At 40.3% G+C, this 16,920-nt stretch overlaps 1 protein-coding gene across 11 annotated transcripts in view; it reads left to right on the plus strand.

The window, feature by feature from the left end:
- The window catches only part of LOC139559081 (ubiquitin-associated protein 2-like), a 48,922-nt gene that overhangs the window by 17,451 nt on the left and 14,551 nt on the right, over window positions 1-16,920 (plus strand). For all 11 annotated transcript variants that reach the window (XM_071374767.1, XM_071374770.1, XM_071374774.1 and 8 more), the window contains 5 exons: window positions 442-548; window positions 2,102-2,164; window positions 2,257-2,309; window positions 8,141-8,226; window positions 12,122-12,296. In XM_071374767.1, the coding sequence (XP_071230868.1) occupies window positions 442-548; window positions 2,102-2,164; window positions 2,257-2,309; window positions 8,141-8,226; window positions 12,122-12,296 (484 nt within the window). The remainder of the gene's footprint in view (window positions 1-441; window positions 549-2,101; window positions 2,165-2,256; window positions 2,310-8,140; window positions 8,227-12,121; window positions 12,297-16,920) is intronic.

Raw genomic sequence — 16,920 nt, forward strand, 5'->3', positions numbered from 1 at the left:
TCTACTGTACTGCACTAGGTTGTACTGCACTGTACAACTTGTGTGCCTGAGCCTGAAAGAAGCAAGAGAACAGTTATTTTAAGGATGCGTGCTTTTCTATAATTGTCTCTGAAGCGTTGCTGTGAAATGATGGGTTGAAAGACGTTATGTTTTTTGCCATCGCACAGTGCCAGAGAAAGAGTTGAGGAAAAATAAGGCACTGCCTGGATTATTTTCCCATTCCTTGGTTGTCCTCCTTCAGTATTTTTGAATCTGTCATCCTGAGATTTCTCAGATGAATGTTGTCTAACTGCTAAACATCAGATCACCTCAATCACTTCCTCGATCTCGCTGCCTACTTACTTCCTCCTTTACAGTATATCTCACCCCAGTCAAATATTCCAGTTGGTAGACGCATAGGAAGGGGTTGTGCTCAAAACCACGGCTTCTTCTCTTTTGTAGAACGTTCAACCCGGCGGACTACGCTGAGCCGACCCAGACAGAGGAGAGCTACAGCGGGGGAAGCACCTGGAACAACACGGGAAACCTGGAGCCAGAGGAAGGACCCAGTAAGGAACCCAGCTACTGCTCAGCCCCAGTCCAAATCCACCCAGCCTAGACACTTCATATATCTCTGCAAGATGGTGGAAAGTCCATCTAGTTTATCTAGAGCCAAAGGAAGGAACCATTAAGAAACCAAGCTAGTGCCTAGTCCAAAAACACAAAGGTTTAGGTGGAGGTGTGGTCTAGTTGTTAGTAACTGCTAACTCTATGGGGTCTGACTTAATTTGCTCGTCTTGGGAATGATTTGAGGGGTATACTACGATGCAAGCTAGCTCTAACTCAGGGTTTTCTTAAGCTAGCCAGCTTCAGTTAGCTTAACATTCCAGCTCAGACTTCATCTGTACTACGACGGTGAATATTGCTCGTCCGCCTGCTGCTAACTCTAGCAGGCTTGTAATGGGCGTGCATGTGGCTAGTTGAACTCTTAATTGAGACCATTCTGGCTATGGTGTGAAATAGGCTTTTAGAAGTGTCGTCTTTATTTTATGACTTATCGTTAATAGTCTTTGGTGTACTTATCAAGAAGCATCTTTTCCCCAACCCTATCGATAAAATCATTTTAGTTAAGTTTTACTGTGTGAAGTTTCAAGTGCATTCTATTACTAAATGTGTAATGTGATAGGTATTTTAATAGGGGTGTAACGGTTCTGTATGTATTGCGGTTTTAGGGTCACGTTTTGGTACAGCGTGAAAATTAAATGCCATTCACAATGTTCAGCTTTCAAAATTGTTGTGAAGTTGTAAATACAAGTTGAATGCATTCATGATTGTAACTCGTTGAGAAACCATTTGGTGTCAAAGAAACTAAAACTACAGCTATCATATGTGTAAACAAATGAGTTAAAACACATTAATAGATGGTTATATATATTTTGTTGTATTAACTGCTAAAACTGTTCTTCTAGTGGCCATTTCCTTAGTAGGTGACTTCAGAGGTCACCATATGGGAGAAGTGGATGATAGCCTAGTTTCCCACTAGTAATTACCAGTTTGAGGGCCGTTCAAGTGGATCTTTCTCATGTCATATGTGGTAAATTTCCACTTGGTTACTAACGCACCATGACACTGTCTCCTTAAGTGTCAGTTGCGCGCTTGTGACTCATAAAGGGGTGGATCTGTTTTTTTAATATTCATTTGGTTTCACAGGCTGAACCGAAGTCCCCTTATCGAACTGTTTGCTACGAATATGTGTACCGTTACACTATTTTAACATTATTTTTTAAACATTTGGGTAATAAAATATTTAATCAGTCTTTCTCAAATGAAGGGGATGATGACAAATTCTTAGCAAGTGGGAGGGAATCTGATTTCATTGCTCAACGCGCAGCTCACGCTTCATTCTAAATAAATGAAGTTAGTCTGCCCTGGAGCAAGTTAGTTCTGAAGGATTCGTTGCCATAGAAATGTACTTGGGTTAAAGGTGAGCTATTTTCATGGTCCAGCTTATCCCGAGTTAAACTCAGTTGACCAAAGTTAACTCGCTAACACCTCAAACCCGGTACGTAGTATGCCCCTCTGTAATCTTACATGTCTCACCTTTCACTTCTCCTTTTTGTAGGGATTGAGTACTCTGCAGGAGGAGAGGGGACAAATTACCAACCCAAGTTTGACTCTGCCCCTTGTAAGATTGAACCGCCATCCTTTCTTTTGTTTGACGCCTGGTTGGTTTGAAACCTATTACTCACAAATTTTTCCCCCTCTACATTCCTATAGGTGCCTGGAGGAGCGCGACAGAAGAGTGGGGTACTGAGGACTGGAATGAGGATGTGAGTACCTTTTCACTATGCCTATTTATTGATTTGGTGGTGTGCCTATTTGATGTATGACTTAATGATTGATGTATTTCGTATTTTGACTCATCTTTTGACCGTAAAAATGATGACAAATCACATTGTATGTTTCTGCATATAGCACCCTCAAAGTATTCATACACCTTGACTTTTTTACAGCCTGAATTCAAAATGGTTCAAAATTGATTTTTTTCTCTCACCCATCTACATACATTACCCTGTAATGACAAAGTGACAACATGTTTTGAAAAGGAAATACAGATATCTCACTTACATAAGTATTCATCCCCCTGAGTCAATACTTGGTAGAACACCTTTGGCAGCAATTACAGCTGTGAGTCTTTCTGGGTAATCCTCTCTAAGAGCTTTCCACACCAGGATTGTGCAACATTTGCCCATTTTATTATTTTTTTAATTCTTCAAGCTCTGTCAAATTGGTTGTTGATCATTGCTAGGCAATCATGTGCAGGTCTTGCCGTAGATTTAAGTCCAAAATGTAACTCAGCCACTCAGGAACATTGACTGTCTTGGTAAGCAACTCCAGTGTAGATTTAGCCTTGTGTTTTGAGGTTCTTGACCTACTGAGTAGTGAATTAATCTCCCAGTGCCTGGTGGAAAGCAGACTGAGACAGGATATCCTGTAGGATTTTGCATGTGCTTAGCTCCATTCTATTTCTTTTTTTTTATCCTGGGAAAAACTCCCCTGTCCTTAATGATCACATGCATACCCATAACATGATGCATCCACTACACTCAATTAGGGCTGGGCGGTATACCGTATTTTACAATATACCGGTATTTATGCATGGACCGGTTTGGGTTTTTACTTTACCTTCTGTAACGGTATTTGAATGTTTGGTTTGTTAAATGTGATACGCCGTGTGTAATGTCCATTTTTTTTGTTTACTCTGCTACTTCAGCATGTTTGTGCAACTATCTTCTAAATCAAAGAGGAATAGGCGTATCATGAATAAAGATTTAATGTAGCCAAAGATTATAGGATCACCTAGGAAACACTGAACATCATTTTGGTTCCTACCCTCTCACAATAACTCGTCCATGGCATTTTCCTTCATTGTCATGTCAAATACTGTATTCAAAGTGCCCACTATTTATATTCTAACTATAGAATTATAATACACATTCCATTTCCATGATTCCAAAAGTTAACCCACGTGTTTTAATCTAAATCGCAAATAAGGTAGCACAATTATTTTTGATCCAACCAATTGAATGCATCTTAAACCATAGCAGCTGAAACTGCTATGTCCAGGTCTAAAACCAGATTGGTGCACATTCAGAATATAGTGAATTTAAAGTTCTTAGCTGAAAGGTAGTAAGGGATTCTTAAACATTGGAAAGGCAAGATAATCTGGAAATGGAATGGCATTTAAGTCAGAAGTATCTCTATGTAAGGGGAGGACGTGCTGCTTTCCAGATCTAAGGGATAACACCAAAAAACGTTTGTCAAGTTAAAAATATAGGTCAGGGGTTCTGCAATAAGTGGGGCAGAGGGCTGCAGTTGGAAGGGATCAAGTGAATCAGCCCCTGTGTTTTTAGCAATGCTCTTAGCACATCATAGATGATCAAAGGGTTCAAATGAAAATAAAGTATGGAGTCAGTGCATCATTCTCTACAATCTGTTCTGAGGTGACTAAAGGACTCCCTCATCCTGGGATGAGATTAATTTTCAGAGATTATCCTTTCAAACAGGTGGCTAGCTGAAGCAAAATGGTTATTAAAAGCATCAGAAATTTCAGAACCTGCCGGGTCAATAAGGGGGTGGAGTTTTGTTTCAAAGATTTGAACACTTTCTAGAAGTTGTCTGGATTACTACCACTCTGATACGTAATTCAATTCATGTGTTAATTTGGCTTTTTTTAACCAGGGAGAGACATCTATTTCTCAAACGTCTCAAGGACTGGCAATCTAGCCTTAACAAAATAGTTTCTCTGTAATTTCTCAGGAAAATACAATTGTATTGGTCACATACACATATTTAGCATATGTTATTGTGGATGTTGTGAAATGCTTGTTACTACTGCACTGTTGGAGCTAGGATCTAACAGTTCACAACACACATGTAAAAGAATGGATTCAAGAAATATAAATATTAGATTGAACAATGTTGGAGTGGCATTGACTAAAATACAGTAGAATAGAATACAGTATATACATATGAGACGAGTAAAGCAGTATTTAAACATTAAAGTGACTAGTGATCCGTTATTAAAGGGGCCAGTGATTCCAAGTTTGTGTATATATAGGGCAGCAGTCTCTAAGGTGCAGGGTTACATAACTCAGTGGAAGCTGGCTAGTGATGGTCTTTTAACCTCTCTGGGATATGTGGGAAGCAAGCGTCCATTTATGTCCAAATACCTCCTTTTTGTTAGCGCGTTTAGTACACCATCCAAACTCACGATGCGCGGGCAGGTCCAGGCAAAAGTTCAGACAAAGTCATATTACAGTTCGTAGAAACATGTCAAACAAAGTATAGAATCAATCTTTAGGATGTTTTTATCATAAATCTTCAATAATGTTCCAACCGGAGAATTCCTTTGTCTGTAGAATTGCAATGGAACGCAAGCTACCTCTCACGTGAACGTGCGATACCAGCTCATGCCACTCTGGCAGACCTGACTCATTCAGCTCCCATTCCCCCCTCCTTCACAGTAGAATCATCAAACAAGGTTCTAAAGACTGTTGACATCTAGCGGAAGCCTTAGGAAGTGCAATATCACCCCATTTCCACTGTATCTTGGATAGGCAAAGAGTTGAAAAACTACAAACCTCAGATTTTCCACTTTCTGGTTGAAATCTTTAATCAGGTTTTTGCCTGCCATGAGTTCTGTTATACTCACATACATCATTCAAACAGTTTTAGAAACTTCAGAGTGTTTTCTATCCAAATCTACTAATTATATGCATATTCTAGCTTTTAGGACTGAGTAGCAGGCAGTTTACTCTGGGCACCTTTTTATCCAAGCTACTCAATACTGCCCCCCTGTCCCAAAGAAGTTAACAGCCTGCTGTTTTTCAGTCTCTCGGTCCCAGATTTGATGCACCTGGATGATAGCGGGGTGAATAGGCTGTGGTTCGGGTGGTTGATGTCCTTTTTGTGATATTTTTGCCCTTTTTGTGACATTGGGTGCTGTAGGTTTCCTGGAGGCCAGGCATGTGCCCCTGGTGATGCGTTGGTTCAGATTGCACCACCCTTTGTAGAGTCCTGCAGTTGTGGGCAGTGCAGTTGCCGTGCAAGGTGGTGATAGAGCCCGACAGGATGTTCTCAATTGTGCATCTGTAAAAGTTTAGGGACCAAGCCAAATTTCTTCAGCAGCCTCGTGTTGAAGAGGCGCTGTTGCGCCGCCTTGTCTGTGTGGGTGGACCATTTCATATCAGTGATGTGTACGCCGAGAAACTTGAAGCTCGTTTCCAGCCTTCAACACCTGGGTGCGGACTTTCAGGAAGTCCCAGTTGCACAGGGCCGGGTTCAGACCCAGGTCCCCGAGCCTAGTGATGATCTTGGAGGTTACTATGGTGTTGAATGCTGAGCTATAGTCAATGAAACGCATTCTTACATGGGTATTCCTCTTGTCCATATTGGATCGGGCAGTGTGATGGCGATTGCATAGTCTCTGGCTCTTGGGGCAGTTGAAGCAAATTGAAGTGGGTCTAGGGTGTCGGGGACAGTAGCGGTGGTATGATCCTTGAATAGCCTCTCAAAGTTCTTCATGATGACAGAAGCGAGTGCTACGGGGTGATAGTAGTTTTAGTTCAGTTACATTTGCTTTCTTGGGTACAGGAACAATGGTGGACATCTTGAAGAAAGTGGGAACAGCAGACTGGAATAGGGACAGATTGATTATGAAACACTCCAGCCAGCTGGTCTACGCATGCTCTGAGGACGCGGCTAGGGATGCCGTCTGGGCCGGCAGCCTTGCGAGGGTTTACGCACTTAAATGTCTTACTCACGTCGGCCACGGAGGAGAGCCCACAGTCCTTGGTAGTAGCGGGCCACGTCGGTGGCACTGTGTTATCAACGCGGCCAAAGGTGTTTAGTTTGTCCGGAAGCAAAACGTTGGTGTCCTCGACGTGGCTGGTTTTCCATTTGTAGTCTGATTGTCTGTAGACCCTGTCTCGCTGTTGAGATGCGACTCCACTTTGTCTCTGTACTGACGTTTTGCATGTTTGATTCCCGATACGGAGGAAAGAATTAAACAATAATTCAGTTTTGCTGCTATTTGTTTCTGGTTTGGGTAGGTTTTAAGTCACACTGGGTACAACTTCTCCGAAACACTTCCCGATGAACTCAGTCACTGTATCAGTGTATTAGTCGATGTTATTCTCGGAGGCTACCCAGAACATATCCCAGTCTGCATGATCAAAACAATCTTGAAGCGTGGATTCCGATTGGTCAGATCAGAGTTGAATAGACCTTAGCACGGGTATTTCCTGTTTGAGTTTCTGCCTATAGGAAGGGAGGAGCAAAATGGACTCGTGATCAGATTTGCCGAAGGGAGGGACTTGTAGGCATTTTGAAAAGTTGAGTAGCCGTGGTCCAAAGTTTTTCCAGCGCAAGTACTATAGTCAATGTGTTTGAATTTCGGCATCCTTTTTCCTCAAATTTGCTTTGTTTCAATCCCCAGCTACAATAAATGCTGCCTCAGGATATGTGGTTTCCAGTTTGCATAAAGTTCAGTGAAGTTCTTTGAGTGCCTTCGTGGTATTGGCTTGATGGGGGATATACACGGCTGTGACTATAACCGAAGTGAATTCTCTTGGGAGGTAATACGGTCGGCATTTGAGGTATTCTAGGTTCAGTTAACAAAAGGATGTTATCACAATTCATGCGTTAACCAAGGATTACATCAGTCTTTAACCCTTCGTTTTTTTTGTATGACATGTTTATCTGCAACAGAGTTAAACAGGGAAATAAAACAATTAAGGGCATGATCTGAGTCGATGCTGGTTGACAATCCCTCAGTCACTTAACCCCAGCTCAGACATAAAACTGCATATTAAAGTTCTTCGTCTCTTTTGTAGTAATGCGTGGGATTTTTCTTAGTCTCTTTTGTAGTAATGCGTGGGATTTTAGGTAGTGGTCACTAATCTCATTGGTAAATATCCAATTGGCTGTAAAAATTTTAGATTTTGTATGAAAAATCCTCCTTATAGATATTATTCTGTGTTTAGTTATCAGCTGAGTTAGATTTAGCTCAGTACAAATATCTTTCAGCCCATCCGATACTAGCATTAACCAATCTAGATTTAAAATCATTGTCAGTAATTCAAATTGAGCATAGTTATACAGCAGGTCAGACAATTTGCTAAGACCACATATGGAGGCTGATAAATTCCCGATAGCGTCAGATGGGCATTTCGAAGTCCCACATTTTAGTCTCGTGCCCGCTAATTTTTCTCTACAATCAGAAAACAAATTTGTCGGTCCGGACCTTAGGCCGTCTGTCTATACACTCTAAATAAAATGTAAAATGGTCTGTAAATGAATACAAAATATATTGTGGAAGAATATAACTACTCGCACTTTACACAAGTTGCTGGCTTCGCTAGGGCCCGCTCAGCAAGCTGGTGTGTGAAAGTAAGTATAAATGTCAAGGGAAGATGAAAATAAATAAATCTAGGCCTAGGTTCTGTTTACTTTGATATTTGTGCTCCACTAGTTACCCTTATCGGAATAGGTCACACATCTAACAGATACGAGTTTGTCTATTTGATTTTTTTTCTGTTATATTTATTTTTTTATACTTCAATTGCTCATCTTGCGCACTCTCTCTCTCTCTCTCTAGCTGTCAGAGACCAAGATCTTCACAGCCTCCAGTGTGGTCTCCATGCCACTCCCCCAGGAGAATGTCACCATCACTGCAGGACAGAGGTGGGTGGGCCTGACATGTAATGCACACACCCACAGCCATTCCCTCTAGTCATGCTATCACACGTGTCTTTCTATCAACAATTTGGTCAATTTGTGACATTGGCTCAATTTTTTAAAGGTTCCGCGTGTTTTCTTGGAGGAATATATGCAAATTGGCACATAACTCCATTTATACAACGGGCCTAGCACAATACATATTTTTTAAGTGAGCGAGATGATGGGAACAGCACGTTAAGTGTTATAGGCAGCATTGCAAACTGCAGTATTCCAAACCTATTTTTTAACTATTACAATGCCTGTCGAGATCCACTTGACTGGCTGGCAGAGCGTGTGCCCATGGGAGAGATTTGGTGAGTATTTTTTTGCGCGCATGTTTTAGAGTGAAAAACATATGAGAGATATAGGCCTAGGCCAGATGTGAGGGTATTGTTACTAGGTCACCTTTTCATAATTGACTAGTTAAAATGTGATACTTTGTTTTATTTCTAATTGTAGTTCTAATTATTAATTTCCCATTGCAGTTAATTGTACATTGCAATTGATTATTTGGTATTGATTTATTCAATTGCTACAACCTCTCAGTTCTGAATAAAACATGAATATATCTTAACAATATGCCCATGTTACTTTACATTAATGGGCTCATAAATTGTAAAAAATCTAAAGTTTTGCATAAAGCATAAGGATTTGTTAATAATATGACCAGCATTATAATGGTGTAACATGAGTTGATGGCGGTGGATGAATGGCACGACAGTGGGGAATGGCCCGCTTGTCACGGTATCTCTGCATTCAAATTGCCATAGATAAAATGCAATTGTGTTTGTTGTCTGTAGCTTATGCCTGCTCATACCATAACCCCACTGCCACCATAGGGCACTCGGTTCACAACGTTGACATCAGCAAACTGCTCGCCCACTCGACGCCATACACGTGATCTGCAGTTGTGAGGCAGTTTGCATAAAGTTCAGTGAAGGCAGTTTATGGTAGAGAAATTAACATTAAATTCTCTGGCAACAGCTCTGCTGGACAGTCCTGCAGTCAGCATGCCAATTGCATTCTCCCTCAATAGTTTAGACATCTGTAGCATTGTGACAAAACTGCACATTTTAGTTGCCTTTTATTGTCCCCAGCACAAGTTGCACCTGTGTCATGAATATGCTGTTTAACCTCTAACGAGCCTCTACCCCGGGTCCGGGATCACCCCCCACCCCCCCACACACTGATTAGCATAGCTAGCATAGCTTCACAAGTAGATAGTAGCATCTAAATATCATTAAATCACAAGTCCAAGACACCAGATGAAAGATACAGATCTTGTGAATAAAGCCACCATTTCAGATTTTTAAAATGTTTTACAGGGAAGACAAAATATGTAAATCTATTAGCTAAACACGTTAGCAAAATACACCACTTTTCTAACTCCATCAGTTTCTTACTACTTCAGGTGCTATCACCAATTCGGCTAAACTAAGATATTGATAGCCACTAACCAAGAAAAAACCTCTTCAGATGACAGTCTGATAACTTATTTATGGTATAGGATAGGTTTTGTTAGAAAAAAGTGCATATTTCAGGTAGAAATCACAGTTTACAATTGCACCGACCATCACAAGACGACTAGAATTACTATAGAGAGCAACGTGTATGACCAATTTACTCTTAATAAAACATTTCATAAGAATAGACAAAGCATAGCAATGGAAAGACCCAGATCTTGTGATTCCAGACAATATTTCAGATTTTCTAAGCGTTTTACAGCGAAAACACAATAAATCGATAAGTTAGCATACCACATGTGAAAACGTTACCAGAGCATCGATTCCAGCCAAAGAGCGCTATAACGTAATCACCGCCAAAATATATTAATTTTTTCACTAACCTTCTCAGAATTCTTCCGATGACACTCCTGTAACATCATTTTACAACATACATATACAGTTTGTTCGAAAATGTGCATATTTAGCCATACAAAACCGTGGTTACACAATGAAAATACTAGGAAATCAAGCCTCAAAATGTCTGACGTCATCTTTCAGAGTGATCTAGTTTAATTGAAAGCTAATCATATACTTGACTAAAAAATACAGGGTTGACAGGAATCGAAAGACAAATTAGTTCTTAATGCAACCGCTGACTTACATTTTTATAATTATCCTTACTTTTCAATACAGGGTTCGCCAAGTGACGCGATAACAAACAAAATGGCGAAATATGCGTTTAAAATATTTCGACAGAACAACGATTTATCATATTAAATATTGCTTACTTTGAGCTGTTCTTCCATCAGATTCTTGGGCAATGTATCCTTTCTATGTTGTAATCTTCTTTTGGTCGATAGATGTCCTCTGTCCTTCGAAATGTCCACTAACAACGACCGAGACCCCGAAACGTTCCCAAAGCTAGAAAGTGCACGACAAAGAAATTCCTCAGAATCGCACTAAACGGATATATATTGCTATAAAACGGTTCAAATTAACTACATTATGATGTTTTTAACAACTATAACGAGTAAAAACATGACCAGAGAAATATTGCTGGTTAGACAACGATTTGGAATGAGGCAAGTCCGATGTCCTTCACGCTTCAGGCGCGCGACGAGAAAGGGAGGTACCTCTACGTTTTGTTCTTTTATAGTGGCTGTGATTGTGCAATCGATTCCATTCAAAACGTGATGACGTACAGACACCCAGAGGAAGACGTAGGCAGTGTCGGTTTCTTCATAGCATTCACTGTCACCTTAAAAACAGACTCCAGATCAGGGGTAAAAATTTCTGAAATCTGACCCCTGTCATGAAAAGTGCTGTAGATATAGTTCTGTACCACTCAGAGACAAAATTCCAACGGCTATAGAAACTAGAAAGTGTTTTCTATCCAATAATAACAATAATATGCATATTGTACGATCAAGAATTTAGCACGAGGCAGTTTAATTTGGAGACCAAAATATGCTAATGCGGAACAGCACCCCCTATAGTTCCAAGAAGTTAATTAGCTTCTTGATATGCCACACCTGTCAGGTGGATGGAATATCTTGGCAAAGGAGAAATACTCACTAACAGGGTTGTAAACATAGACATTTCTGGGATCTTTTATTTCACCTCATGAAACATGGGACCAGCACTTTACGTGTTGTGTTTTATATTTGCCATAAATGCAAGGACAGAGAAGTGTTTTTTTTGTCACTATTTTGGACAGCTCTGTCAAGACACCAACCATGAGAAAGCGTTACACAGGTTTTAAATCGACTCATGAATTGTATTGAATATAGCGACGTTCCCCTCTTAAATCTTAATGCAATCACATAAAAAAAAAAATGGCAGATTTATTATCAATGATGTAATGTTGTCCAGCGTAAGAAACCCTCACTGGTACCCTAGTTTATAGGAAGACCTATATCTATATATATATATATATATATATCTATATATATATATATATATATATATATATATATTATACACATGCAACCACAACTCCTCATCCACTCACTGAAATCCATGCATTGTGTATCCTGACTCATGTCCATGTAAAACACTTGTCTTCAACATCACCAAACTCTGCAGTCTAGTCAAATATCCAAAGTTTTCACCTTTACTGAGTGTAGAACATTCAAATTTGTAATTCAAGCACTTCTGGTGTTGACTATGATTTTCATCTCTGTATTATGTTTCATCCACCCCAAAACGTACTATCACAGAAACAATCAATTAGCTAACGTGAGTCAGAACAACATCCGTTTCTCAGACCCTGTGATAGGCTAGTGTCCTGTCTAGGGGTTGTACTTGTACATAAAGCTGCCTCATGCTACAGAAGCAGGAGATGGGCTCCTGCTCTATGGGCTGTTCTGGCTCGAACAAGGCTAATTACTAACTCTGACCTCTGTCCCCTGCAGGATTGACCTGGCAGTGCTGCTTGGGAAGACTTCCCCGTCCTCTGAGGCAGAGGCCTCGGGCCCCATAGAGGCCAGCCAGCCCCCCTCCCTCCCCCAGTCACTTGTGTTCAGCAACTCCAAGCAGCCGCTGTCCCAAACCACCTCCAGCAGCACCTCCTACACCCAGCACAGCATGGTGAGACCACAGGACACACAAAACTGCCTTAACCCTATTCTACAGTTTTAGTGACTAAAGTGTTGTACCAAAACGTTATGATACCAAAACAATGTTTATACTTCAGTACAGTTTCGTATGATACTACCAAAATTTTCAGCCCTATCAAAAGAACATGCTGGCGCCTGTTATAAAATGTTAGTCAGTTTTATTTATAAATTCAGTTACATTTTTGTAAGCAACAGCCACTAGTCTCTTGTATGCGCCGGTCCAGTAATATCCACTTCACTTTCATACGCATATCATATCACGTGTGGGAGCTGTAATCGGCCAGCCAGCATCCTCTTCCAGCCATCACTCACCTGCTTCTCTCCGTCCGCTCTTCCTGCACATCTATTCCTCAATCAGTTTTTAAAATCGAATTTAGCCGTGATGGTGAGTGGGGGATGCAGTCACTGAGTCTTCTGTTACATTTGTGTATTTGATAAATTAGAGCAGCGTGCAGAGCGAGCAAAGTTGATTCATTGTGTAATTTCTTCTCCGACGTAACCAAGAGTACAGGCTAGTTTTAGTAGGCTTTGCAAGTACGCTGTCACGCAGCCTCGGGAGTGCCAGGAAGGACAAATAGAGTACAGCAGTGCGACAGGCATGCTTGCAGCTTTACAGCAAAGATAATGGCTTGTTCAGTCATGTTGCCTAGCTAACAACCTGCTAACTTGGCAGTAGGTCTAAGCAAATTTGATTGGCTGAAGAAAGGAAAACGGTCTGCTTCACTAATTAGATGTGCTTCAAAGGTAGGATTCATATAGGCCTAATGTAAGCCTAAACTAGATTATAAAAAATTAAATAATTGGTACTCCTTGGTACCTGTTTTTTGAAAGTTGGGAACAGTGCGTGTGTGTGAGGGAGTCTGCGTTTGTTTACTGAAGAGTAAAGGTTTCATGCAATGACATGCAGATCATTATGCATGTATATCCCTTCCCCTTATTCCTCCAGCCATATCACAGGTAGGCATTTACAAATATGAGTAAAGCAGCAATTCTATGATGTATTCTATTATACAGTGTGAAGTTAAATTCTATGTGTTGCATTGAGTAGACGTGTGAATATCAGTGACAGGTTTTTTGTGTAGCACATAACGTTTAGAAAACGGGAACACGCGTTGGGGGGACAGGGCGAACAGGACGCTAAGGCCACTCAAATTCTCCACGTGTTATGGCGATACTACTCGGTATCGTGTTACTTTTTTATTATTTTTTATTATTTTTCACTTTTATTTAACCAGGTAGGCAAGTTGGGAACAAGTTCTCATTTACAATTGCGACCTGGCCAAGATAAAGCAAAGCAGTTCGACACATACAACAACACAGAGTTACACATGGAGTAAAACAAACATACAGTCGATAATACAGTAGAAAAATAAGTCTATATACAATGTGAGCAAATGAGGTGAGAAGGGAGGTAAAGGCAAAAAAAAGGCCATGGTGGCGAAGTAAATACAATATAGCAAGTAAAACACTGGAATGGTAGATTTGCAGTGAAGGAATGTGCAAAGTAGAGATAGAAATAATGGGATGCAAAGGAACAAAATAAATAAATACAGTAGGGGGTTAGGTAGTTGTTTGGGCTAAATTATAGATGGGCTATGTACAGGTGCAGTAATCTGTGAGCTGCTCTGACAGCTGGTGCTTAAAGCTAGTGAGGGAGATAAGTGTTTCCAGTTTCAGAGATTTTTGTAGTTCATTCCAGTCATTGGCAGCAGAGAACTTGGCCTGGTATCTATCAAAAAAGAAACGTCCTCTCACTGTCAACTGCTTTTATTTTCAGCAAACTTAACGTGTTAATATTTGTATGAATATAATAAGATTCAACAACAGACATAAACTGAACAAGTTCCACAGACATGTGACTAACAGAAGTGGAATAATGTGTCCCTGAACAAAGGGGGGGTCAAAATCAAAAGTAACAGTCAGTATCTGTTGTGGCCACCAGCTGCATTAAGTACTGCAGTGCATCTCCTCCTCATGGACTGTACCAGATTTGCCAGTTCTTGCTGTGAGATGTTACCCCACTCTTCCTGCAAGTTCCCGGACATTTCTGGGGGGAATGGCCCTAGCCCTCACCCTCCGATCCAACAGGTCCCGGACGTGCTCAATGGGATTGAGATCTGGGCTCTTCGCTGGCAATGGCAGAACATTGACATTCCTGTCTTGTAGGAAATCACGCACAGAACGAGCAGTATGGCTGGTGGCATTGTCATGCTGGAGGGTCATGTCAGGATGAGCCTGCAGGAAGGGTACCACATGAGGGAAGAGGATGTCTTCCCTGTAATGCACAGCGTTGAGATTGCCTGCAATGATGACAAGCTCAGTCCGATGATACTGACACACACAGCCCCAGACCATGACGGACCCTCTGTTAAGTTCATGTTTTAAGTATCCCTATATTTCTGTTATTACGGGGCTATCACTCAGTCAAGAGTGCGCATGCGCAGGAAGTTTTGTCGTTGTTGGACCTGGCCTTGAGTGTAATGGCTACCTTGTAGTGTGTTCATATAGTAGAGTAAACTTTGTTAAACTGGAACCTTGTCGTTGTGTCATTTCGAGTTAACACCCTCCACCTCCAAATCGATCCTGCTCCAGAGTACAGGCCCCGGTGTAATGTTCATTCCTTCGACGATAAACGCAAATCCGACCATCACCCCTGGCGAGACAAAACCGCGACTTGTCAGTGAAGAGCACTTTTTGCCAGTCCTGTCTGGTCCAGCAACGGTGGGTTTGTACCCATAGGTGATGTTATTGCCGGTGATGTCTGCTGAGGACCTGCCTTACAACAGGCCTACAATCCCTCAGTCCAGCTTCTCAGCCTATTGCGGACAGTCTGAGCACTGATGGAGGGATTGTGCATTCCTGGTGTAACTCGGACAGTTGTTGCCATCCTGTACCTGTCCTACCATCTGTAAGCTGTTAGTGTCTTAATGACCGTTCCACAGGTGCATGTTCATTAATTGTTTATGGTTCATTGAACAAGCATGGGAAACGGTGTTTAAACTCTTTACAATGAAGATCTGTGAAGTTATTTGGATTTTTACTAATTATCTTTGAAAGATGGGGTCCTGATAAAACAACGTTTCTTTATGCTGCGTTTGTAGACTTCTACTTCCAGCTTGTCTAAATTTTACAGTAGTTATTTACTAGTTTGTTAGTTTGTTTTTTGTTCCATCCTTAAGTTCCTCTCAACCTCTCCCATCTCGCTCAGAACGCCGTCCTGTTTTAATTCTAGTTGCCATTTTTATTTTACAACTCATGTTTCACAAAAGTTCTGAACCGTTCTATTCTCATAGAAAAGAATGCAGGTTCAACAGACAAGTTCCTTTTCTTTCTCCCACTTCCACTTGCCTCTTCCACTTTTCAGTAATGCTGCAGTTAGTTGATTGTAATCTTGAGTAGAGCAGACATTTCCATATTTTTGTTTGCTGCATGTGACATCTCCGCCAGTCCAATTTATGATATAATTTATATATATATATTTTTTAAATCATAGTTTATTAAAAATAATTGTATATATTTGTGTTTAACCATAATTGTTGTAATATTTGCTCTGTCTTTTCTGGTGGATTAAACTCAAATTGCAACCAACTTTCTATGGCTTGTTTTAAAAATATTTGGGATATTTCGTTTTCAAATAACCGAAAGTGAGAGGTTGCAATCTAAATAAATAAAGGGGGAGGGGTTAAAGGACGTTCTTGGACATTGGGTGAGACATTCTTACTAATCTGCTAGAGAACCAGTTTGGTTTTAAGTATAACTTTTGTATGACTGAAGCCTTTAGTGAGAGAGTAATGCTTTTTAATCATTTCTGCCCTGTGAATTCATATTCATTAAATAAATAGGCCGTTTTTAATTTCGCCTGGCTTGCAATTCTAAATAAAATGTTATATTATTTGCTCATAACTTAAAAAACAAGTTGATAGGTGTAGGCAAGGCCATTAGCAAATGGGTAAACTGGGATATGACTAAAGTTAATCAGGGATATTATTGTTTTCCACTAATTGACAGCTAGATCTTAGCATAAGTAACTTTCTATAATGTTTTATTGTTGTGATATCATTTCTTTCTTTCGGGATGTGAATAGCCGTGAATAGTTTGTCATTTCACCATCAGACCGTTTTATTGGTAAACTAAATGGTAATGTAAAAGTTGTATTTTTTATTTGTGATCAATACGTAATATAGTGCATTTATCATAATTTGGTTGTAATCCAGAGGTTAGAAAATGTATAGAGGCTGTGGAGGGATCCAAATTGTGGATGTTCATATTTTCTTTTAAAATCAGCCTATAATAACACCTTTTTGTTTTTAAGCCCTAGATTTCTAGACCTTTGATATTATTGTTGGATCTGATTTGAACAGCTAACATTTTGATGGCCATAATAAATAGGCATGCTGATAGTGGAAAACCATTGTTTTAATGCTTTCTGAGAAGTAGCAATTATTTACCATAACTTTAACCCATTGTATAAGAGATTCTCCAAAATTGAAGTATTCCAGGCATTTATATATAAGTTCCCGTCATACTTTTCAAAGTTAGCTATGAATACCAGGCCTGGTTTCCCAGAATTCTCGGCGTTCTATTGTTTCCCATAC

This window comes from Salvelinus alpinus, chromosome 29 (assembly GCF_045679555.1).
Source record: "Salvelinus alpinus chromosome 29, SLU_Salpinus.1, whole genome shotgun sequence".
NCBI lineage: Eukaryota > Metazoa > Chordata > Actinopteri > Salmoniformes > Salmonidae > Salvelinus > Salvelinus alpinus.